The sequence below is a fragment of the Meleagris gallopavo genome, chromosome 8, assembly GCF_905368555.1.
Source record: "Meleagris gallopavo chromosome 8, MGAL_WU_HG_1.1, whole genome shotgun sequence".
Taxonomy (NCBI): domain Eukaryota; kingdom Metazoa; phylum Chordata; class Aves; order Galliformes; family Phasianidae; genus Meleagris; species Meleagris gallopavo.
The window spans coordinates 15,334,818-15,359,604 of NC_139411.1; the positions used below are offsets into that span (position 1 = coordinate 15,334,818).

At 41.0% G+C, this 24,787-nt stretch overlaps 1 protein-coding gene across 5 annotated transcripts in view; it reads right to left on the minus strand.

The window, feature by feature from the left end:
* SEC24C (SEC24 homolog C, COPII component) overlaps positions 1-23,788 on the minus strand; it is a 35,854-nt gene extending 12,066 nt beyond the window's left edge. Inside the window, exons 1-11 of one of the 5 annotated variants that reach the window (XM_085229912.1) lie at positions 23,635-23,788; positions 16,024-16,226; positions 12,983-13,066; positions 10,969-11,110; positions 9,464-9,642; positions 8,457-8,906; positions 7,654-7,778; positions 6,335-6,403; positions 4,629-4,740; positions 3,302-3,429; positions 778-916 (exon numbers count right to left, since the gene is read on the minus strand). In XM_085229912.1, coding sequence (XP_085086038.1) covers positions 778-916; positions 3,302-3,429; positions 4,629-4,740; positions 6,335-6,403; positions 7,654-7,778; positions 8,457-8,906; positions 9,464-9,642; positions 10,969-11,110; positions 12,983-13,066; positions 16,024-16,198 — 1,603 coding nt within the window. In that variant the 5' untranslated portion in view covers positions 16,199-16,226; positions 23,635-23,788. The remainder of the gene's footprint in view (positions 1-777; positions 917-3,301; positions 3,430-4,628; positions 4,741-6,334; positions 6,404-7,653; positions 7,779-8,456; positions 8,907-9,463; positions 9,643-10,968; positions 11,111-12,982; positions 13,067-16,023; positions 16,227-23,634) is intronic. The other 4 variants (XM_085229914.1, XM_085229913.1, XM_085229917.1 and 1 more) reach the window with 4 other exon arrangements.
* Positions 23,789-24,787: the final 999 nt, after the last annotated feature.

Here is a 24,787-nt window from a genome sequence, read left to right on the forward strand (position 1 = left end):
AGTACAGCCATTCATAAAGCTGCTGAGTGCACAGTGCCAGAGAATGCACACAGGCTATGAAAAATCACCATAAAAGTTTCTCTTGTTTCTTAAACCAGCCATTTCCAGCCTCAGCCAACTTCCTATTGTTGTTTGCCATGGACACGTTACACAGAGTAATTGATGTGATGAGAACAAAAGTCAGCAGTCCTACCAAATGAAACCCTCAAAACCAAGGTTGCTGCACCCTGCATTTCCACTGTCCATACAAAATAAACCCACAGATGTCAGTCCATGAACAGCACACAGCCACTTCTGCTTAAGAGGGAACGTGCTTTATATTGATTTAGAACAACAACAAATACTAACTGACATGTACTGAACACTCCTATCCAGCCACATCAGATCTACTTGCAATCTCATCTCCTAACAGTGTCCAAAGAGGCTTTGCAAGAAAAAATAAATAAATAAATTCCTAATTCATGTCTGAAGGTTAATCTCAGTACCATAAATAATTTCTCAAAACACTATACATCATGCAACAAGTACTTCATGTTCCAAATTTAAAATTACAATGCTGCAATGCATAAGTACCTACTTAATTTGAGCATCATTTCTGAACTGAGCACTGAACTTTTTTGGGGGGGATACTGATGGTTGTTTTCCCAAAAGTAGATACGTTAAAGCATAGCATACGTTATAAACGAGTGTAACACAATTAAGATTGATTGCTTTTGAATCTTTGAATCTTATTCAAAGATCAGCAGTGCCCAGTCTGGTTTTCAGAAGAAATCTTACCCTCAGTGACACAGCTGCAGAAGCAGCACTGGAACCTCCTTCCGCCTTCAATAAACTGCATAAAAGGGCACATGTAGGCCTTGCACCTATTGCATCGGACAGGACCAGATTCTCCATGGTCTACCAAATAAGGAAGGGTCTGTGCAAGCAGGGAAAATAAAAAGAAAGGTCATATGATTACAAATAAAATTGACCACACATACTGCAGAGCTTAAAACAGTTTCCCTGTACATTATACAGGATTTAGCATTTCAGCAGCTGTGGGAGAGAACACAGAGGAAGCCTGAACAAGTATTTCAAAAATGTTTTTCAACTCAAGCTCTCAACACAGCAGTTCCCTTGTGGGCTGCAGTCACTAATGGGCTATCCTACTTTGACACAAACAAGTACTGCTGCATGGTGCTGCACTACCTTATATAGTAGCTTGCTTGAAGAGCAGGAGTGCCACACTACACAGCATGGATGGATCTCAAACGAACACAGAAGACTGAAGCCATACAAATAATAGCTGTGATAACCTCACAGGAGTAAGCACAATTTTATTTTATTTTTTACTTCTTGTTTTTAAACATAATTCTCTACCTCTTATATTTCCCCTTCGTAAAGAGCAAGATTAAAAAAGTAGAAGTCAGTCATTGCATTCCACATATTTAAGAATTTAAAGCATCTAGATTAACTTCAAAAATCTAAACTGATCACACTCATTCTTGAAGATTACCATGAATTGAAGCATATCTGTCAGTTCTGCTTGCCCTGGACCGACTATATAGCAAGTCCTTTAAAACTACTGTGTAGCAAACCGTTTTTAAACCATTTCTGACAAAACAATGTGTTTGTGGTCAAAACAGATTAAGATGTCTGGCAACTTCTGCAGCTTCTCAGTCTCGGAATGAGGAAGACTCCCTGTAGAATGATTGATGATACAATGGCTTTGTGGCCAGAGTTTCCCAGATCTTCCTCAGGCTGACCTCCTCTAAGGAAACCAGATTTCAAGTTTCATTATTGCCAGGCAATGTTGGTATTGTGCTTCCACAGCCTCTTCTTCAGCCTCTGTCCACTCAAAAATGCAAGGGTGCTGTAAACATGTCTTACTCTATGTAAGTTGTTATTAACCACTTATTTCCAGAAGGCACAGAGTTTCTTCTTATGACTTCTAAACTGCGCATTAGCACAGGACAAACGCTCTGTAATTTTGCAATCAGGTCCTGTATTTTACAGACCCTAGATTTATCCAAACACTGCATTCTCACCAGTCTTATGTATCCTCTCACTATTGATATGTTAAGCTTTAGCTTCATTTACAGTCTTACTGCTCTGAACAGCTGAGCCTTCATGTATCATAACAGTCCCCTCCACAGGGAGCTTGTCCTTGTCATAAATAACTTTCCAGTGATGGAAGCTAACCAGTCTCCAGAACAATTTTCTGATCCTAGATGAGTTTTTTTTTTTTTCCCCCCTGGATATCACAAGTTGTTGTCCAAAGCCTAAGTACACCATAGAGCTATTAAGTAGTGGTTTGTAACCAAAAGGAGCACAAGAGGTGAATGCAGTTCTGCTGTTGTGCCTCCAGGTTTCTCCAACAAGACAGCATTCACCTTTTGTGCTCCTTTTAAACCTCACTGAAATGCAGGCATTAACTTCACAATTCAATTTTATCACAAACCAGTTTTCAAAATCTAAATCACAGTTTAGGAAGATTAAAAAAGATGAAATAACCCCTACCCTTAAACTCTACAGAACATTCCTTGCCTTAGGAGACACTGAAGTTAAGTTTAACAAGGCACAGAATACTGCAAACCTAGATTAAAACTTCACAGGTTTGTTTATTTGTCTTTATGTCACTGCTCTAAGTAAGTTAATGCTACACAGGAACCACAGTATTTGTAATACTTTTAATACACTTTCTAGCTCCAATATCATTGGAGCTTTTATCTCCCCAGATGGAGTGGGTAGGAAGGCTAACTAGTCACTTATTACACCTAGAAGGGCTGCACAGAATGAATGCAGAAATTCAAGCACAGTTCAGCAGAACCTGGTGCTCAGTCTTGCACCGTCAATTAATCCACACAGTGCTGTGCATGTACACAACATTAGCTTAATGAGTGCTACCTGATACACTCTCATCCAATTCCACAACTCGATACTCTAGGCAACACTTCATATCAGTGATTAGTAACAATCTAAATATCACAGGCCAAGAAAGAAATTGAGATAATTGAAAGTGCACGCATTTGTTAACAGCCTAGTATTTTGGTCATTTGGTCAGAGTGACGCTTGACACTTACTATAAAAAAAAAGCAGAGATTAGCATGGCAATCAAAATACTAAATATTTTGAACACAACACTTCTCTGCTTCTCTATTGCATATTTACAGAACAAGCAACATTTACCCAGCTCTCCTTACTTAAACACATCTACTGCTGAAATTTAAACAGGGTATCTGATAAATGTGAACACGGAACAACACTCCCCTGACAAGTTCAGACAGCATACAGAACATGTGTAACTGCATACAGTTCTCACCTCCTCCGGGGGTAGAGTAGCAAGCGGCTTTATGACAGCAGCTAGAGGAACCTGGGACTGTTTGGCCATATCTGAGGTGCAGGGAATATTGTAAGATGTGCATCTTATATAGCGGGGGCTTGCGTTACCTGGAGAACAAAGGAACAAATCCCGACAAATTTCAGAATAAGTTTATATTCAAGAACAGAAATCAAGATAGCTTCAGCTGTTCTGAAGACTATTCCTCTATAAAAGGAATTTTATCCTCAAAATATATAATATTTTGCTTCAATAAATATTTCTGCTGCGATCATCATTTTGTGTGTGCAAGTTTCTAGTTTCTCAGCTTCACTTAGTTGGTCGAAAGATATCTTGATGACCATCAGCTGTGCTTTGAGATTTATTTATATCATCAAGTACACTTTAAGACTATGCTTGAGTTTTTAAAACACAGATGATATTGTGTGAAAAACATCTATTAGAAAACACTGAACTGTGTGAACAGAGGACCATACATCTTCACTAAGGCTTTTCACAAAAGGAAAGAGACAACATCCCTATTTTCTTTTGATAAAAAGAAATAAAATACACTTCCCTGTTTCATATGCAACTGCATATTTTAATGTTATGTACTTAATTCTCACATGAAATTCATTCTTTACTGATTCTTGCGCAGTGAAATTTCACCTCACAAACAAGCAGATGGACACACAGACACGTGCCTAGCAAACAAATCTACCCTTCCTCCTGCACTACAGAATCACCAAATGAAAGAATGAATCTCCTGAAGCAGAAGGAAACCACAAGAATTACATGAACTTAATTCCATAATTACATAACACTCAATTCCAAACGGAATGCATCTTTATGATTAACAATGTATAATATAAGCCCCAAAAATCAAACCAAGCAGATTTGACTCCCCTTAAGCCTCAAACTTAAACCTCTAAAAAAAAAAAAAATTCCTGTTCCATTCTTTCTGCAGAGTAAATCACACTATGGGCAAAAATCTCAACTCAGAAATTCCTAATTTTTTATTTTTTATTTTTTAAAAAGTCTGGCTGAGAAGTGAAGCACCCAACCATAGGGTTTGGACTCTGAAGTTTTAAGGGAGCTTAAAAACTCAAAAAAAGTGTAGGAAATAAAGTTGAAATATTCTTTCTCTATGAAACCCATGGACCAAATGACATCCCACTTATACACTGTTTTCAGATGAATTCAAACAATATTGCTGGTATATTTCAATTCTGAGCTATCATGATATAGCTCTATAGAAAAAGCTTCATCTGCTGCTTATGCTGCTCCCAGGAACCTGCCCCGGGAAACATTTTTTGGCTGGTCATTTTACCTTGATCCTCGACCAAAAAATTGGTAGTAACAAGAGGTGGGACCTGCCCTCTCACTCCAGTGACAAATGGTTCTGATCCACGGTTACTTCTGTCATCTTCAATCACTTGAATCTACAATGGAAAACACTGAGTTAATCTTTCGAGTCTTGGATAACAAGAAATTTGCATCTGCAAGGCAGTGAAAAGGAACCTGAGGCAAACATCACTAGCTCTAAAAAAAATAACAAGTCTAAAGCAAATAAGTTTTACCAAGCAGTCACCTCTCAGCTGGATTTTAGATAATACTGAATGACTAACAAATAACATACAAGTTACACAATTTTCCCCAAGTATTTTGAACAGTAGTATACTTTGTGTGCTATGATCTGAACTCAAGAAAGAAATTTAGATCAGGAAAGGAATTTTTGTTAACATTCCTTTTTTGCTGATAGTAGCCAAATTAAAATCAGAAGCTTATTTTAGTCTCAGACTGAAGTTGTATAGATGACCTGGCTTTTCCTTTCTGTTGTGTTCATGGTGCTTTTTGGAGATGCGGGAAGTGAAGTTTCAAAAGAGAGTTATCAATGATTCAGGCTTAAACTTCACAAAACAAGTGAAAGTTTTCATTTTTATTAGAACTACAATTTTGTCATTAATACAAATGTACTACAGAGAACAGAAAAGCACTGAACAGTTTTCACTGACTAAAATATCCACTGAACTTTGCATAAGAACAGAAGATTGTTATTGCATAGTTTTCATTACCTTTACTGTATTGGTGCTTGAATCAAAAATTAAAACTAGCAACAATTCTTCTGATCTTATTTTGCCACCACATGTACCTTTGATTAAACTGTGAAATGTGAAACTGTGCACAACAGAACTTCCACCCTTTCACTACAGATTCCAAGTTGCCAGAAAAAACACCACCCACAGCATCAGACTTCTCTCACTTAAATCGAGTTCCATCTCAAAAGTCTACAGACTGATTGACATTGATGACCTCACAGCCTGTAGCTGTTTTATGACCAAATTTAGCTAAACAAGGAAGAACTGGTACTTGGGTAATTGGTTTTTCTCCTTCCAGTGCAAAAGGTAGCTGCTTTTTCTTCAGGTAAAATTCTCAAGACATAACCATTGTATTTCCAAAATCAAAATATAATGGTTACAAATTAGCACAGATAATGAAAGAATGTTTCTAGCTCCCCACGCTTCATAGTAGTCAACTAGAAGATTTACATCAGCAAGTAACATCAAAAGAAAACAGTGTCTCCTCAGTTGTACAAGTTCAAAGCATTAGCCCAGTACTGCTATCAACAAGATCTGTAACCAAATTCTGCTCAGAAATGGTAAAAGACATGGCTACAAAGACTCATAAGGTGTGCATGTTAACATGGAACACACTATACGGACAATTACACTGATGACTTAACACTTAAAATGCCATGTAATCTGTATTTTAAGGAACAGATAAAGTGAAGGGGAGACATTCTTCATGATCTGTTTCTGAAACAGTCTACTTTCTATTGCCTCACCAAACATCACAGAAGAGACTTTAACAACCTCTCGTGGTGTTATCATACTCATTTCGATAAGGCAAGCAGGACATAGCAAGGAAAGGATATAGGATTAGTGATGAAGGGTTAATGAGGTGAAGTTCAGGTTTCATGCATGCACAGATGGTCACCAACACAGATTACAATTGACATATATATATAGCACTTACTGGACTAGGAATTGCATCTGGGTCTATTCTGTGTCTGGGTTTCTGCTGGGGTGGCAGCTCATTAAGTTGCTTTTTTTTTTTTTTTTTTTTAAGTATGTATATAAATAAAGAGTGCCACCAAAAAAAAAAAAAGAAGGAAAAAGAAAGAGAAGAGAATAATAAAACAAAAAGTAACAGTGTTACTTCTCTCTACTCCAACTTGAAGCACTGCAATTAGATATATTTGGACATTCACTCATGCAACAAGAAACATACCAGCTTCTGCAACGTACACCAATCCCAAATGTCAGTATTGCTGCGATACTGAGACACACTGCTATCACATAGTAGTAGCTCACGTGCTCATTTTAGTTAGAAATTGGGAATTTATGTTTCAAGAACATGCTGAAATGAAGGTAACTGATAAAAGCCATTTGAGATCTCATTTAGTGGGAAAAAAGAAGCTGACAAGCAATTATACATTCTTATTCTCCATGAAAAAAATAGTCCTAAGCCTTATATAAACCTGAAGTCTAAATAGATCATCTTTTTTGAATAGCAGTAACTTCTGAATAGCAGCAGTAAAGACCTCAGCTGTAACTCAAAACTAAATTATTTTTAGAGTTCTTAAGAACCAGTTGTAATCACTGCTCTGGAAAAGTTCCCTGTTACCAAACAGTTGTGGCCTTCTGAGACAATGACAGCACCAGGAGCTGTGGAAGAAAAGTATAGCAGACTACTGGCAATAGCAAATCCAGGCTTAATATTACACATCACTGCTAGCCATTGCACACCAGTGCTTGTCTTTTCCTCAGAACCTCCATTCCAAAACATAATCCTAATTTGTGAAGCTGTCCATGTTTGATTGAAGTAGCATCCTGACTTTATGATCCAAAGAAAACTAACCAGGCAATAGGAAAAGAGAAAACATTACAATCATCTCCTGTGAACCTTAGTTTAAGCTTTGATCATGAAGTTCGTAGATTGCTACCTACCAGCAGTTAGTTCACCTTGGAAAGTAAGAATTCAGAAATGGTGAAGCAAGCTTAATCTAAGCCCTCAAGGATTCCTAAAACGTAACACAGTACCGAAAAAGCCCTGAGGAATTAAAGCAGTGATAAGTATATGCAGTGTCTTTCTTCAGTTGTCAAGGGAAGAAGTGCTTCTGGGCTTATTCATAAGAAGTGACAGAAGCTGGATATAATAGAGAAAAGAAAGCAGGAAAAAAAGGCTATTGCCCTTTGGAACAAGAAATCTGCTTTCAGCTTTGGTCTCTGTCAGTTTTGTTTAAAGTAAAGACACCACGGAAAAGTTCACACTTAAGAGCAAAGTAAGCTTACAGGGCTAGGAATTGAATCTGGATCCAAGCGTTTTGGTGGTGGGCCAGGCTGACTTCCATAATTTGGTGTGCCTGGATAGGCTCCGCCATAGTTCGGCTGGGGGCCCCTCACCTGTCCAAAGGAACCTTACAAGAAAGGAACAATAAATTAAATAACAGCTAACATGAGGCAGTTCCTCATTAGGCACTTCCCATTTGTTCTGTCATCATAAAAATAACAAGAATCCTACATGCTTTCTAGACAATTAGGATTAAATATTTCTCAGTATTTTAGCTTAGTACATCTCAACCAGTGATTCAGTAAGCTGACACAGTCCTCCTTAAAACCAGGCTTAAAGAAACACGGTTAAGACCAACATAACTATTTTCAAAATAACAGGATTAAAATTTGTATTAAGATCGTGTACTGTCAACATTCTACAGAACTGCCTAAAAAAAATTACACACAGAACAGCCAGATAGTCAGTGGATGACCCCACAGTGCCATAAACTAAAGTTATGCAAAGAACTCTCAGGTAGTTTTGACTTGCCTGAAGTCACAGTAATAGGTTAACGTGTGATAACATCTTCTGTTTTTTTTAGCTTCATGAGGTCATTTCATATCACTTGATTAAAACCCATAAAACAAATAGTTTAGAACGGTAAATATTACTGTTTATCTTGGATTTGTCCTTTATCACAGGGAAACAAGAGCAAAGCTTTGAACTGTAGCCAGAAGTCTCCAAGTTAGAAACCTGAAATCCATTTCTCTGTAGCACACAGAGAACACATCCAACAAACAATTTCTACATTAGGAATACTCACCGTTCTGCTGCATTTGGTATCCTGGCTGAGGAGGATGAGTGGGTGGAGGTGGTCCATGAAGGCCACTCATGGGAGGCCCCGGGTGAGGCCCTGACAGAGTTGATGGGGGTGGTGGTGAGGATACATGATTAGGCTGGGACATAGGTGGTCCAGCAACTGTCTGCCCAGACAGCGGTGGGCCGGGCATGGGAGGCAGCCTTGGGGCACCTGTGGAAGGAGGGTAAGAGGAAGGTCCAATCCCCGTAGAAGACGGAGGCGGAGCAAAACCAGGGACTTCAGTAGGTAAGCGCTGAGTTGGTACTGGTTGACCAGAAAAGGGAGGCTGTGCCAAAGGAAGACCCTGAGGCACACTGGGAGGAGGGGGTCCTTGGCTCGCAGTGTACGGTGCGTAGAGACCAGATCCTGTTGCACTGAAGCTCCCTGAGACCGGGGGAACCGATGTTGGGGGACCTAATAAGAAAACATTATTATCATTTTTTTCTTCCAATTTCCTCTATAAAATTAATTTCAAACTCAAAACAGTTCAAACAGTACCCCTTCACTCAAAATTATCTAAACTGGTCTACTACTTTCACCTTCAGATTCCAGGACATTCCAGTACCAACATAAAAACCTTAAGTGAACATTCCTCTAAGGGATCTGAAAACTCTCCCTCTTCCTTATTATTTTTTGACTGAGCTGAGTGACAAGGAATGTAGACTCTCAGCTTACATACGTGTAGATGTTTCTGTGTCACACACAGATTCATTTAGTAAAATGATTAAAGAATATAACAATATTCCTCCTTGTGTCCTGTAATACTTCCTGCACTGACCCCTGCAGTAATCTCAGCTCTTTTTTCCCCAGTGATGATATCACCAGCCAAGGAAACTACTATTTACCATGGCAGATATCAACATTCACATAATCTCCATCAACCTATGGCAATGAATCATTGACAAGAGCAAAACTTAATAAGTAGTACAGATTGAAAGCAGTCATGTATTTTTACAGCCAGAAAACCTCACCATATCCCAGTCCAGCTGGGGGAGGAGCAGAGATTGAAGTACTGCCAATTGTCATCCCTGCCATGTGATTGCTGAGTTGCTGTACACTGGATGGAGGGGGACCATATTGCTGGAACGTAGATGGCTGGCTGACAGGTGCAGGTGCTGAACCTGGCAGGAACGGCTGAGAAGCAGGCGGCCTGAGAAGGGGAGACGAGAAATTTCACTGGATACCCCTTATGCAAGCAGTTACAATTCTCCATGCCTTTAAAGTTGTTCTAGCATATAAATACTAGACAATAATTTACATGAAGTATAAACTAAGCACTGTTGTTAAGTTTCTGAAAAATAATTACATACACCCCACACAGGTCTGAATCTCTTTCATCATAAAAACCTGCTGGTTCCTAAAACACAAGTTCTACGTTTAAAACATTTTCTGTTAATTCCATTTCAGTTACCAGAAGAAATCAGAAAAACTGCAAGAGAGCCTACATGATAAGAAACAACAGAGCCTGCACAACTCTTGAAGAAGGCTCCATTGTTCAAAGGCTTTGGACTCTCCAGCTGACAATGCTGAGCTTAACCAAAAAGCAATAAAAACAACCACCTTCCCTTCTAACCAGTAATCAGTATGAAATATCAAGACTGCTGTCACTTTCACCTCATGGGTAATGGCAATATCTCTCTGGAGAAGACACCATAAACTTTAGATGAAGATGACTCATCTTCATAAGAAAAACAGAACATACTAAGAAATCACTCTGCAGTAATAGTCAGAAGAATACTCCATTGAGATTAGTTCATGCTGTCAAGGAACCAAACACATCTTCTATGTGGAAGCAATTGTTTCCAAACAAGACAGATTCTGGCAACCAGGAAATTTACGGGAAAAAGATTATCACAAAAGAAAGACTTTGGAGAAGTGGTTTTGACTAGTCATCTGATGTCTATACACATAACACAGGTGCATTAAAAAGCACGAGGCCAGAGGTCAAGGGAGGTGATCCTCCTTTACTTTGCCCTGGTGAGGCCACATCTGGAATACTGTGTCCAGTTCTGGAGTCCCCAGTTCAAAAAAGACAGGGATCTCCTAGAAAGAGTCCAGCGGAGGGCAACAAAGATGACAAAGGGCCTGGAGCAACTCCTGTACAAGGAAAGGCTGAGAGACCTGGGACTCCTCAGACTGGAAAAGATTTGCTAAGAATTGCTAAGAGAGGATCTCATAACTATTTATAAATTTTGAAGTGCAGAAATCAAGTTGATGGGAGTGGACTCTTCAGTGGCAAGCAATGATAGAACAGAAAGAAACAGGCAGAAACTGTAACACAGGAAGTTTCATACTAACACAAAGAAAAATTTATTTACTGTCAGAGTGACAGAGCACTGGAACAGGCTGCCCAGAGAGGGCAATAAGATAAAAAAAAAAAAGTCCGTGTCCACCACAGCAAAAACAAAGGATCTAAAGCAAACTAAATGCCAAATGGCTGAGACCTAGCATTATGATTTTCTCTTCCCGTATATACCTCTGCATTGGTGCTGTTGAGGTTGGGATCCCATTCTGCACATCTCCTTGTCCAAACTGACTGTACCCCTGGTGGCCAGAAGGAAGAGATGTTCCACTGGCTGGAGGGGGAGCTCCAGAAGTTGGAAGGGCTCTGACTGAACCTACAGACAAAAAAAACAGAAAACAAAAAAACCCCACAAATTATTCACAGGAATAAGAGCTTGAAATAGCTACCAAGAAAAATCAAGGGAGGAAAAAAAGTGAAAAAGAGTTTGGATGGCCAAATTAATGCATCAGTACTCTCTCAGCAGCAAGTCATTTACACAACTACGTTAGCAGTAGCAAAACTGAAATCAACTATTCTAGCCATTGTCACTAGTCACATCTCCACACAGATCAAATAGAAAATAGGCACTGTGGAAAACCTTCAAAAGACATCTTTATTTTTTGATGAAAAAATGTCTGTTTTCTTACCCGAAAGATCTTAAGTTCCTCCCCCTTCAAATCTACTTGTTTTTATCTGCATTTACATAAAACCTGCATTCATTAGAGGTTAGTTTTCCCCTCTTGAAGAGTAAGCGTCATGTAAATAGATTCCGTTTTGAGAAATTACACTCTACTGGCTGTTTTTATGCCCAGCCTAGCAGGGACCACCACAGGCTATTCTTCCAGCTTCTTAAGGTTGGAGAGCAGCAGGAATACTTTCTAGTTTTTCCAAAGTGAACTGCTTCCTATAGCATCTACTTAAATAAATAAATAAATATTAACTCCTATTTGATTAAGATTATATTAAAAACTCTGATAATTAGAACTATATGACTGTGCCTGTTAACTACAACTACAGGTTTACAGGTTTTTTTCAGCTTTACCAGGCACACAACTTGATAAATGCTCCTTTAATTCCAAAAAAAAAAAAAAAACAAAAACCAAACCCTGAGAAATCTTATTTTTCCTAATTCTTCTCACAAATATACTTCTCTAACCATTACCACAGACTGCTCAAATAGCCACTGAAAAAAATTACTTGAAGGGATATGAATATCTAGTGGTTTGTTCACCTTAAGATTTATTTTTCTTGAGGAACCTTTAAGTTCCTTTTCAATACCTTTGAGATACTTACAAAATACTGTCCTTACTCATCACACACCTCAAAATAGAGGCAGACTGCAGAATAATGGGAAGTGACAGTGATTTTATTCAAAGTCCTGAGATTACACAAACTTTGCCCAGCTTTGACTGCCTACTCTTTTTAACAGACACTGATGGAAATGGCTCTTCCAACATACCCTTCATTTCAGGGTAAAAATAAAAATTTTCCCTTATTTTAGAGAAAAATACAACATGATTTCTTGCAATGTTTCTAACTGCTCTATCTCCATCGCTGACTTAGCAAAAGTATTTCCTTCTTCAAGCAACAGCTTTCAGAATTAGAACTATTCCTAACAGATAAGGCTTTTATGCTATATTCAAGAAGGCTAGAAGTTTTTTTCCTTAAATGAAAATCCAAGTTAGAAGTCAAAGGATTTTTATAAGACCAAATTCCTGGTGGCTGGGGAGGTTTTTTTTTGTTTGATTGGTTGTTTTTCAATGCTGTTTGTTTTGTATTTCTTCACTGCAATGCTTTTATTTCAGACCTCACATTTTAGTTCTTTCCCAAAGGGAATAGGTTTTGTTTGTTTGTTGCATTTCAAGAAAAAAAAAATTAAGGCTGCTTCTTACCAGAACTCTATGGGCCAATTCAGGTTTCGAAACAAGCCTTCTGAAAACATTAGTCACAAGTCAGTTTTTAATCTACAAATCTGCAGATATAAGGGATTTATACTACAACTATTTCTTCATATCATATTTATGTTTCTGGAATGCTGCTGAGAAATAGCGTAGGAAGCATCCCATCTACCTCTGCCTGAAGAACAGAATACCCACACCCCTGAGACAAAAACCCTGCTGAACTGGAATGTGGCACAGAAGATGGTTAAGAGAACCACCCCTTCCCCACAGTAGGAGTGGCACAGCACAAACGCTCCCACATTTACCTATGAAATTAGGTGCAAGAGAAGTGTCAGAGTTGAGAGAAACAGGAGAGCCCTTCGAAGGGAACCCCAAGGAAGGAAAATAACCTGGAAAGACAGAATACCAGTAAATCAAGCCTGAGAAAAAGCACCAAGACAGCATTTCCAATGTTAAGGACAGTCTACAGTGCAGAAAGTATCACGTATATAAAAACCCACGTCCCATTTACTACTTCTTTCCTATTTTCCCTCTCACTGTTCTACACCCATAATGTATGTTACCACAGTCATACATTAACATGAATACAAATGTAAATATTGTGAACTAAGTCTAGAGCATAATAATCCAAAAGCAACCTAACTGTTACTGGTAGACAGACAATTGTATTTGTACTTCCAACTGCATGATCTCATTAGAAGCAAATAACTGACTGTAGGAGTGAAAGACTGATGCAAAATTATCCTGGTTCTTTCAGCCCTTTTATTGTGGGAAGAAGCTGTTCTCAGCTAACAGTGCAGTATTCCACTTCTGTTCTAAGCAAGTTCTCAGCCTCTGGCACAACTGATGTTTCCATCAGTTAGAGCTACGGTTTGTCATAAGTCAGATACAAAGTTTCTCTGACCAAGGATGGCAAGTGCCGCCAATATTCTCCAGTCAGTTTTCCAAGCACTTTTTACTTTTTATTTTTCAAACGCATCCTTAAGATGACTACATTCACACCACAGAGTAACATCAGCACCTTTCATGCCTCAGTGTTCTCAATTCCTGTCACTCTAGCATCTCTGAATTGAATTCTCTCCCCTCTACATTATACGGTCACAACAGGTCTTGCTGCAAAGACTCATAACAAACACCGTGACGAAGATAGTGAAGATGGAGACTTTTTTTCTTTATCACCTACCTGCTCTGTTAACGCACCGTATGTCACTCTTTTCTACCTGGATCTCGTTTAGCACCTACTAGCAAGTTTTAACTTCTGGCTGCTACACTCGTGCTCTGCATTTTACATTTCCTCCTTCTAAAGACAGAAATCCTGAATTTGCAAGAGCAGGTATGAGATGTGCACCCTGACAGGATTTCCTTTGTACAGTCTGTGAAGGATCCTTCTCCTGTGTTTAGGAAGGGAGGTCTTCTAAGAAAAAAAAAAAAAACTACAAGAGGGATCTCTACAAACTACAGGTGGCCCTTCCCCAAGACACTGCTGAGGGACATAAGGACTGCAATATGCCTCTGTTGTCCAACATGTTGCCAGTGTCACGCTACCACTCAATCACTACTGGTGCACAAATACCAGCCTGTTTTTAATCTGCAAAGGTTTATAGGTATATGAGAAGATTTCTAGGCACATTCTCACTGATCAATCATGAATGACATTTCTGCTGCTCTGAAACTAAAAAAGCCAAAGCAAACAATTCAGCAGAAAACCAGCTAATTCCCTTAAAATGAAATGCCTTTCAGTCTTGCAAGTAATTTTTGATGGGAAAAGCTCACTCATTTCTTTTTCACAAAGATCCTAAACATTCTTCACACTACTGTCTGTCAAAACTTGTTTGTTCTAAAGGGCAGAGCAGATAAAGCTTTTCCAGATCTACACTCTTTGCCCTTTCTGAATCTCCTTCTCTCTCTCTCACTGAATTAAGCCCAATTCCTCCCCATTCCTTTCATGCAATGGAAAACACCAGTTAGCTGATGTGTACACTGAGCAGCCAATGTGCTCAAAGCTCTGTCTTGTGCACTCCCAGGAAGCAGGGCTTCTTTCTGCTGCACAGTGCTGATTTTCATAGCTTGTATAAGAATTTAAATCCTCCATGAAATTAGTTCAAAGCTCATTCATTAAAAGTGATGCTGAAAGATTTCCTGGGAGGAGGAGAAGTAGAGGATTAAGGAAAGAAGAGGAAGATGGAACAAAACTGAATAATCCACTTCCTCAGCATACCACATGCTCCTCTTCTACTCCACTACTGTGCTAACTCCAGCCAAACTAAACAGCAGGGGAACCATTCAGCTCCCCTGGAAGTCCTTCTCAGGATGCATATTTCAGTCTCCCACTTCTGCCGGTTTCAGTAAGACAGCGGGTATTTTGATTGTTCTATTTGTCTCATCAAGTCTGGCTTAAATTCCACATTGCAAAAAATTCAAAGTGTATTTGTAAGGACAATGACACAGAGATCATTAACATGACTAGTATATTGCTCATTTCCTTAGGAAAACAGTCCAAAATTTAAAACCTTTCAGAGTGAAAGTCTGTGTTGTGCTTATCCTGGTGGACTTGAATTCATCAATATCATTTTAAGAGGTAGATACACTTCTTCTCAAAGCTATAGTATTTTATCTTCTACAACATTACTGATGCTAAAGCCACTATTAATCTCCCAGTAGAATTTGGGTGCTCTAAATTTATAAAAATTTGAGGATATTTTGTTTTTACGTTAGACTTTCATTTGAATACAGAAAAAAAAAGTTTTAAAGAAAAAATATACAACCTTAGGCTTATTTTGCCATTCTAAAAAAACTGGCATGATCCTGCAGAACCAGGAGAATTCTGGAATACATTAGCATACCCACATATCCATGAACTTTCTGTTGCTTTTAAAGATAGTAAAGAAGCTAGTTCCAACCATGCTTCCTATCTAAAGCTATACCTTAACTCTGAGACGGAGCACAGACCCTTCTACACAGTAGTGTAAAGCAGCCTCTGCTATAAATCTGTTACAGTCTCTCACTGCTGCCCCCAACATAACTTCAGGAATACTACCTGAGCGAGATACTACCCCATTGAGTTGCTTCAGTACCATGGGGGCAGGGACATACAGAAAGAAAGTGGGCTGAGTTTCTCAACACGTTAATTATACGAGCCACTAAGAGAAGAGTAAGCCCTACTGAATCAGACAAGTGACAGGAATAATCTGAGCACATACAGATCATGATTCTTAACATCACATAAGCTGTGTGCAGAAGATAACTGCTATCAAGAAATAGAAATGCAATGATAGGAAACAAACAAAAATTCTATAAACGCAACAATTCACAGATTATCAATCATGATGTTTTGATTGAGAAGTACCTTGTGGAGGGACTGGCTGTTGGTATCCTGGCATCGGACCATTATAAGCTCCATACTGTGTGTGAGGAACCCCTGGCAATGGCTGTCCTCCGTAGGCAGGCTGCTGGTAGCCCTGATATCCAGGCTGAGGTTGCCCATAAGGAGGCCCCGCGTGAGTATGCTGGTTTACACTCATTGTATTCACATCCCCAAACTAATTTCACCTGCAAAAAGTGGAGGGGGGAAGGAAATGGCTTTTAGAAGACATAAAACCAAACCAGCCAATTTCTCTACTGCTTTCACAGAAATGAGAGATCCTGAGATACTAGAAAAGTTAAAACTTTAGCAGTAATTTGCTCTTGCACAGTTTTTCATGGTAAATGCTTTACAGGAACTAGTTAGAAAATGATAATCTGATAAACTGTTTCCAATCCACTCATTCACTGTTTCATTCTAGTTAGGTCAGCTTCTTAGCAAAAAAAAAAAAAAAAAAAATCACCACTCCAAAGCAGGAATTATGAAGCTTCCTGAGACACTTCATGAATTATTTCCCCCTTCAAAGAACACCTTCATGTTCCCCTCCAACCAAAGCTATTCTGTGATTCTATAACAAACAAACAAGACTTAGAAAACAACTTAGATGAGAGATTCCTTAACATAACACTTCACTAATACTCCACAACTTTATCTTTAAGCTCCATGTTAGCCTACTAGCTCATGCTTCCTTGCCGTGACACAGAAGTCAGTACCCACACAGTCTGCTTCTTGAACTGTTTGAAAGAAACAGAACAGAGACAACAAAGGATTTGAGGGCTTTGCTTTATTTTTTAATAGTTAATGATTTAAAGTCCTTGCTGTACACAAATTTCAGAAAACTCAAGTACTCCACAAGCAGCATGCTCATTTAAGACAGATGTTAAAAATGGAAGTGTCAGAGGCTGAAGTGTCACTGTGGGAGCTTTATGAAAGGGAAAGAACAGAAACTGTGTCAGAGGCAGGAAGGAAGTTCCTCAGAAAAGCTGAGAAAAGCAAGAGACCTTAATAGATGTGCTCCCAACTCCTCTTACTTTATGAAGACAAAACCACAAATGACATTGGGAGCCCCCAAACCAAGGAGGCAGTTCTTGGAATACCATGGTAGCCAGCAGGCAGATAAGCCACAGAGCTAAACAGATGACTTCATTGGAAGGAGCTTCCCTCACGGCCTACTTCTCACAGATACTTTGCGACCCCTGGGCTCCTTCAGACACTCCACATGCCACTTACTATCCCCTTCAGGTAGAACTGCATCCACAGTAACAATGTACATAAACATGTGTTTGGAGAGTTATTTAATTAAAGACTACAGTTTATACAAAAATGCAAAGTTAAGGTAAAGCAAGTAACTAATTTTCCCTTCACTTTTCTCCAAATCCCACAATGAACTCCCACATTGAAAATAAATATCACATCTTAACACAGAAGAGACAAATACAGCTCCAACAGCTACCAGCCAATTGAGTTAAATCCCAACAAGGAATCTACAGCTTAACTCAAGCGGATAACAAATACCCGAGGTGTTTTGCTTATTCACTGATTACAGTATGCCACCTAACGCTACGGCTGCCTCGTTACATTATCAGAAAGATGACATCAAAGCAGTATTTCAACAACTGGCACTGCAGTTATACACAAAGGGTACTAAAAGAATTACAGTGCTCTATGAATCACCCACATACAAATAAATTCTTTCACGGCCAAACAGGGAGAACACATATCACAACAGAATGATCTGCTTGTTTACAGAAGACAGCTAGCTTAATACATGCATACCATGTTTATCTCCTATAGCTAAGCACTAATTTTAATGCTAAGCATGCAAATGCTTACTCTGAAAATTAGATATTTAACTTCACGTGAAATGAATGAAGTTTTATATTTCTATTTTTCAAGCTGCGTAGGGCTTTTGTTTAGGAACAAAAAAGTCTTCTCTTAAATACTTAAAGGTAATTTGCTGTTGAGAGTAACATACAACATCACTTACAAAAGCATGACAGTAGTTCTGGTCAGTCCACAGTGTTTTTAAACATAACAACAGTGAGCAAGAGGGTCAGTGCTATATACTGAGGTTTTCCATTCCACCTCTGACTTAGCTCTGCAGAGCAGGCTACCTGGAGCAGCTACAGGGCCAGGAAATCCAGACTTTGAGACCCAGGTCTGCTCCCAGCTCCCCTGCAGGTTAACTTCTTCCTCTCCAGGCAGGCAACTCATGTCACCATGCTGCAGTCACACACCTACCCACATTCATTTTCTGTCCAGTGCAACCAGTAAAGCAGGACAGTTCTTACAAAGCAAGTGAGAACACAGCTGAAGACTGCTCAACTTGAACAGCTCAGAACATAAGGCTACGAGGAAAGAAAGCTGCTTTCTCTCCTTCCTATCTCTCACTATTGCTTATTGTATTCTTCATGACCAGTTTGGCCTCCAGACACTGTTCCTACAAATGGGACCTTCTCCCATTTTGCAGGCTAAGCAGCAGCACCTGGCAGGACACCTCCTGAGCTACAACCATGAAGGTTCCCTTTACGTACCTACAGAACTCTGGAGTCACTGTGGATTTTCCTCAGCAAATCTCATGTCTGCCCAAACAGTTACACAGAGCTGGAAAAGATCAACTTTTCATCCTATTGCACAATGGGGCAAAAGCTCAATCACGTTCCACTTTCAACTGACGTGAGCACACATTCAGGAGGTGACCCTACCTGATTATCGTAAACTATTCTTTTGTCAGCCTTCCTCCCTTCACTCCTGTCAATGTCAGTATTTCCCACTTGGGTGGGCAGGGTTACCTGCTTCTTCCCTGCTCTTCAGCAATACTCGGAGACGCAAGCTCATTTAATGCAAATCTTCCAGAGGAAGAAGTCTTAGAATATTTACCCATATTGTATGGAAAACAGAACCATCTCTTTTGTGTAGTTACAGATCAGTGCCCTAAAGGCACCTCAAACCATCAGCTAGTCCCTGTGACAGCCAGCACAGGCCAACATCCCTACAGCACAAGCTAATGCCTATGCCATTACAGCAGAGAGCCAAGCAGAGGGCTAGAAATGAAGACAATGACTCAAGAACTAGCTTGTGTTGAAGCTGCAGACAAGGCTGCTTCACTGACCTCAGTTGCTCAACCTACTCAAGATGTAAGGTTTGCAGTACACTTCCTCATCACTGACGTGGAATACCACAAAGGGCAAGGCCAAGAGAATTCAACTCTGAGAAGGCAGAAAAGGGTTGTCACTGAGTGAATCCGTTTTTCTTTTCCCTCGGTACGTTATTTTTATCAAACAGCATTCATTTTGCCTGCATCCAAAAAATATATATGTAAATTAGAAGTTGGCCACTTGAAGAGATATGGGAAAAGGCAAGATTTCATGCTCTATTTCTTATGGCACTAAGAAAAAAAAAAAATCACAGAAAGAATGAAATACATGCACCAGATAAGGAAAACTGGAGAGAAAGCAGTCTGTTCCATTTAATGGAAAATACTGAGGATATTAATTTGTATGCGGTAGTGCATTATGAAAAGGAAGGCAAACATACTAGTATAACATGCTGCTGAACGTCACACTAATACTCATGAGTTACAATACAGAAAGCTGAAATAATCAGCACTGATGCTAGAGAGGAACACCTGTGACAAGTGGTTCTTACTATTTATAACTAAAATAATTTTCTTACAAAAGAGAGCAACCACTCTGTGCCATTTTCATCCATTCATCTGTACAAAGGCAAATGGCCATGGAAATTTTAGTCAAAACACCAGCAGTGCACAGTTAAAATTCATACTGGTACACTGTTAAGTAGACAACCAACACAGAGTAGCAGCAAAACGATGGGAGAAAAATACACAGTAATATAGGGAACAAATGTTTAGCTTTTACAATAGCACCTAGATTCCTTCTGATCCAAACAAAGCAGGCTACAGATCAGTTTTTAACAGCCTATTAAAAAAATAAAAAAAACAATGCAACAACACTAGTGATTCATACGAGTTTCAATCAGGAAGTCTCCCCAGTCACGGAGAACTGCAAACTCATCATTTTCTCTGGTTTCATTCACTGTTAATTCCCTTTTTTGAAACCTTTTGAGATGATGGAACTCATCGGTTCTTGACTGCTTTCTAAAGCAAGCACATGCAGCAGAACAACTTTCCTTCAGAAAGATGCTAGAGCCTTTTCTTACGGGTCCCTGCCCCTTTACTTCACTTTCTGAGAAGACCTGAACCTTGGTTGGTTTTTGTTCTGATTTTTTTTTTTTTTAAAAAAAGACGAGGATAACACGGCCTCTGTATTTTGCTGGAATTGAAGGAAATATGATAAATATTTCTGTACAGAGAAATCAAAACCCTTTCCAAAAGATGGGACAGAAGGGGACAGCCAGCATCCTCTAAGACCAGCCCAGAATATTACTTACAGTGCTTTTATAGAATCTCTTATGTAACTTTCTGGAGAAACAGCAAAGTTATACCACCCTCAACAGCCTCAACTCTGGAGCTACGATCACTCTTTAAAAGGGGGACATGCTTGCTTTTCTTCAGCTACAGCTTCTTGGGCACCTGCACATTTAACTCTTCAGATGCAAGAAGCACCTCTTCTGTTTTTCTATAAAAATCCCTGGAAGAGAAGCTGATATCCTGGAAGTCAGTCACTGGCAATTGAGCCGGTACAAGAGCATGCATCCTGTATGTTTGTCCAAACGAACCCAAGTGGCACTACTGGAATTGACTCTTAATTCAGTTGTGGGTTTGTTTTTTTTTTTTTTTTTTTTTGCTTGTTGTTGTTGTGCTGTGTCTTTCCATCTCAGCAGATTCTCAACTTCTTACGCCATCAGTAACATCCTCTTCACCCATGCATTCTGAGTCACAGCCATAAAACAGATCTGTTTTAACAGTTCAGGAGAGGTGTAAGACACCCACTATTCAAAATGAAGTTTTACAATTTAATACCAGTGCAAGTCCAGAAGCCTCAGTATTTTCACAAAAGAGTTCCAAAAAAGCATTTGCAGAGTATAGCTACTAGAATTTGTACCACAACAGGTTCTGGAGAAGAATACTGGAGGCCAGTCTTCCCTGAAGTCTTTTAATCTTCAGGACAAAAAAAAAATCATTGTTCACATCTAAGGCGCGATCACTCTGTGTTCTTCTAAATAAGAGCCACCCCTTCAACACTATTTTGTGAGGCTGATTCACCATTTCGGGGAAAGTCCAACATAACATTTAAGTCACAAGGGTGTGAAAGCGGTTAAATACAGAATTTGAAGTTTTACTCTGGATCTAACTTTAAGTCTACCACTATTTCCAACCTTTACCATCATCAGATTTTTATTTAGATCAAAAAAGTGTATAAACCTGATTGAGATTTCTTGATGGCACCGAATTACGTATCTTCTTCTAGAATAAAAGCTAAAACAAAAGAAAAGAAATTCTGAAACACTCAGTTCTGGGCACTGCTCCTGGAAAGCAATCAGTGTAAGCAAAAGTCACTGAAAACATCACATCAGCAAAATGCAGTGAAAGACTTCTCTCTTCCCCAGCTGTACCTCCACATCCATGTTACAATGTGTGAAGTCATCTGACTCACTTCTGCGAGCCTTGCACAAGTACAATTAATCAGAATAAGTTGGAAAGTAGTTTAAAGATTGGAAAGGAGGCTAGAAGAATGGATAAATAGGCAAATATACAACAGACTAGACACATACCATACTGCTACACAAGCCTTCTGCACACAAATTGTAACACAGACCTTTTTCACTGAAAGCTTCTATACTCTGACTTCCTCTACACAAACATGCATTACGCAATTCCCACCACTCACAATAAACAAAAAAGCTCAGAACTAGCTTTTCCTACTGCCTAAATGCCCAGTTCACACATTTAGTGACTTCTATGTGAACAATGAACTTTGCTGAACATAAAAAACAAGGTTTATCTTCACAAGTCATTGCTAATAAAGACTTTCAATCATCCACCTTTTTCTCTACTGTGAGACCTTGTTGATTATTTTTACTCACTCTTTGAACCTTGCCCTTCCTTATCCAACCATTATTTTTTCCTTGGAGTTTTGACCCTCCTTCTGATGATAAGTGTTACAGGAAGAATATTTAGCCTTACAGCAGCAAGAGAAAACACTTGAAGATGTACAAGCATCTAACAACTCAAAGAAACAGCCCTTTAGACATCTATTCACTGCTAGAATTCAGCTTTTAGCCATGCAGTTAGAATCTGCAGTGACTATCTCAGCATATTAAGAAGCCAGAATCCTTATATCAATCTCCATGTTCCAGTCTCTATAGTAATAAAGGATTCACTTCAAGTTGTACCACTCAGAAAGAGGCAGACACAGAAAACCTTTTCCACATAACAATGCATAGAGATGCTTATGTACAGTGAAGGCAAATCACCTCTTTAGACAGAGCTTTAGGCCAATAGTATTTCTATCAACCCTATAAGCCAACGTGACCTGAGACAACTTCATATTACTGAAGAGTAAGGCCAAGACAACAATTATCAACAAGTCACCTCACTGTAAGGATGTAATTTCACACAGTCTACATACAGAAAATGGCACCGCACGTTATATGTCAGATGGCATTTCTCTCCCTCTAGCATCTCTCCAAAACATTTAGTGAAGAATCTTAGAACAGAAAAAAAACAGAAACGTTTTTATGAAACTAACACATTAATGGCTGAAAATTAACACTGCATATCAAACTGGAAGTCTCTAGTCTTACATTAACACACAAATGCTAATAACTGTGGCAGACACTTCTGATGTCAGGGTAAGTAATTCACCTGCGTTTCAGCAACAACTTTTGTCTGCCTCAGTTTGAGTAAGGTTAAGCAGAACTCCAGCTACAATGTGACAGCTCCCAACAAGCCCTACAGTTGGTTTTGCAATGCCTTTTAACTGCAGGAAGCTTCAGAGTTGGCTCAGACAACGCATACAACTGGACAACACCTGACACATGGCAGGAATCAAAGGAATCTTCATTCTATTCCAAAGAACACTGCTCAGGAAAAAAAACAAAAAAACAAACAAACAACAACGAAAAACAGAAGTGAACTCCAACACTACTGAACAGCACACATGAAACCTGGCCTAGCCTCTTCCAGGAGCACACTCGTGCTCTGGCCGCACCACCTCCACCCCTACATTCCTCCCTGCACTTTCAAGGCCACAGACGGGCAACCCTTAAGTTCCACCGCCCGTGCGGGGATACTCGCCCCTCAGGGGCCCAGCGGCACAAGAGGAGCCTAGACACAACGAGCGGGGCCGACAGCACGAGGGCCGTATGGGAGCGGCCTCCCGTCCCGCAGCCCAGCGGCTGTCAGGGCGGCGCCGGGGCCCGGCTCGCAGTGCCCGGGGCTCCCGTCTGGCGGCCGACGGTCGCAGAAGACGGCCCCGCCACCGGGCCCCCCCCAACGCGGACGGCGCCGGGCCGCGCTCCCGGCAAGCCGTCGGGCTGCGGTAGCGCCGGGCGTCGCGCGTCGTCCCGCCGGGCCTCGGCCCTGGGAGGAAAGAGAGCGGCGTCCGGACCTCGCGTCCCCCGGCACCGCCGCGACCGCCATCAGAAGGCCTGGCGCCCCGCGGCCTCGCTCACCTCCGCCGCCCGCCGCTCCTGGTGCCGCTGCCGGGCCCGCTTCCGGCTGCTGGGCCCGCCGCTCCACCGGAAGCGCCGCTCCCCCGCCCGCCGGCTGCCACGTCCGCACTGCCCGCCAACCCCCGGCCGCCGCCGCGCCCCGCCCGGAAGGGCCCGGATGCCGCGCAGGCGTTCTGGCACTCGCGGAGTGACGTCACTCCGGACGCGGGTCGGCCGCCACTCGCTTACATGCGGGCTCGCCGCGGCGGCGCTCGCGCCTCTTGACGGCGCCGGGCGGAAGTGCGGGCGGAAGTGCCGCCGTGACGGCTGCGCGGAGCCGGGCGGTCGCGTGCCGTCGGTGGGTGGGTCGGGCCGGGCCGAACCGAACCCCGGGGTTGTTGTCGCGGGGCCTCGCGCGACCCTGACTCGAGCGGTTGCGGCAGAAGTCTGTGTATGGCCCCGCTTTGGCACCGAAACGCAGTGGCGTTGGAAGAGCGGCTGGAGCGCGCAGGCAGAGCCGTGCTGCATTACTGCGGTGACTGAGCCGTGGTGCGACGCGAAATCGCGTCCTTTGAAAGGTTACCCAGGGTGTCTGCGTGTCACGGGACGACCCGTGTCCGTTCGCTGCTGAGGGCTGTTCTCAGCGCGTGCAGAGCAAAAAGAGATCAATTTGTTCTTAAGGTCTTCAAATAAAATTACGTCTGAACCCAGTAGCATAAGGGAGAGTGGATTTGATTTCTCCTGTCGCTCCCAGGAGCTGGGCTGGTTTGGGGTGGCCAGGAGGCCTCCTCCGGTGTGGTGCTGAAGAGAAGCTGGTGCTGGGCCTAGGTGCAGCTCTGGTCTCTTGGCCATCGAGAAGCCCGGAAGGGAGGTCCCCTGCTGAGAGCTGTCTGAATCCCATATGTGTGGCTAATCCTGACTATTCTTGTCCTCATGTCTAATATTAGGACTGGCTGCAGAGCGTGTCTGAGAGCGAGGAGCACATCTCCAGCCTGCCCATGGTTTTCAAGACACTCCTGTGTAGTTACACCAGCTGCATAAGGAAGGCACGAGTGGAGAGTGTTGCCACTTGCTGGCTACTCTGGTTCAGTTTCTCAGGTTTGGGTGCTGTCACCTGATCTTGCACGAGTTTGTGTTTGTGTCACATCTATGCCTGAAACTGCCATGCTAATGA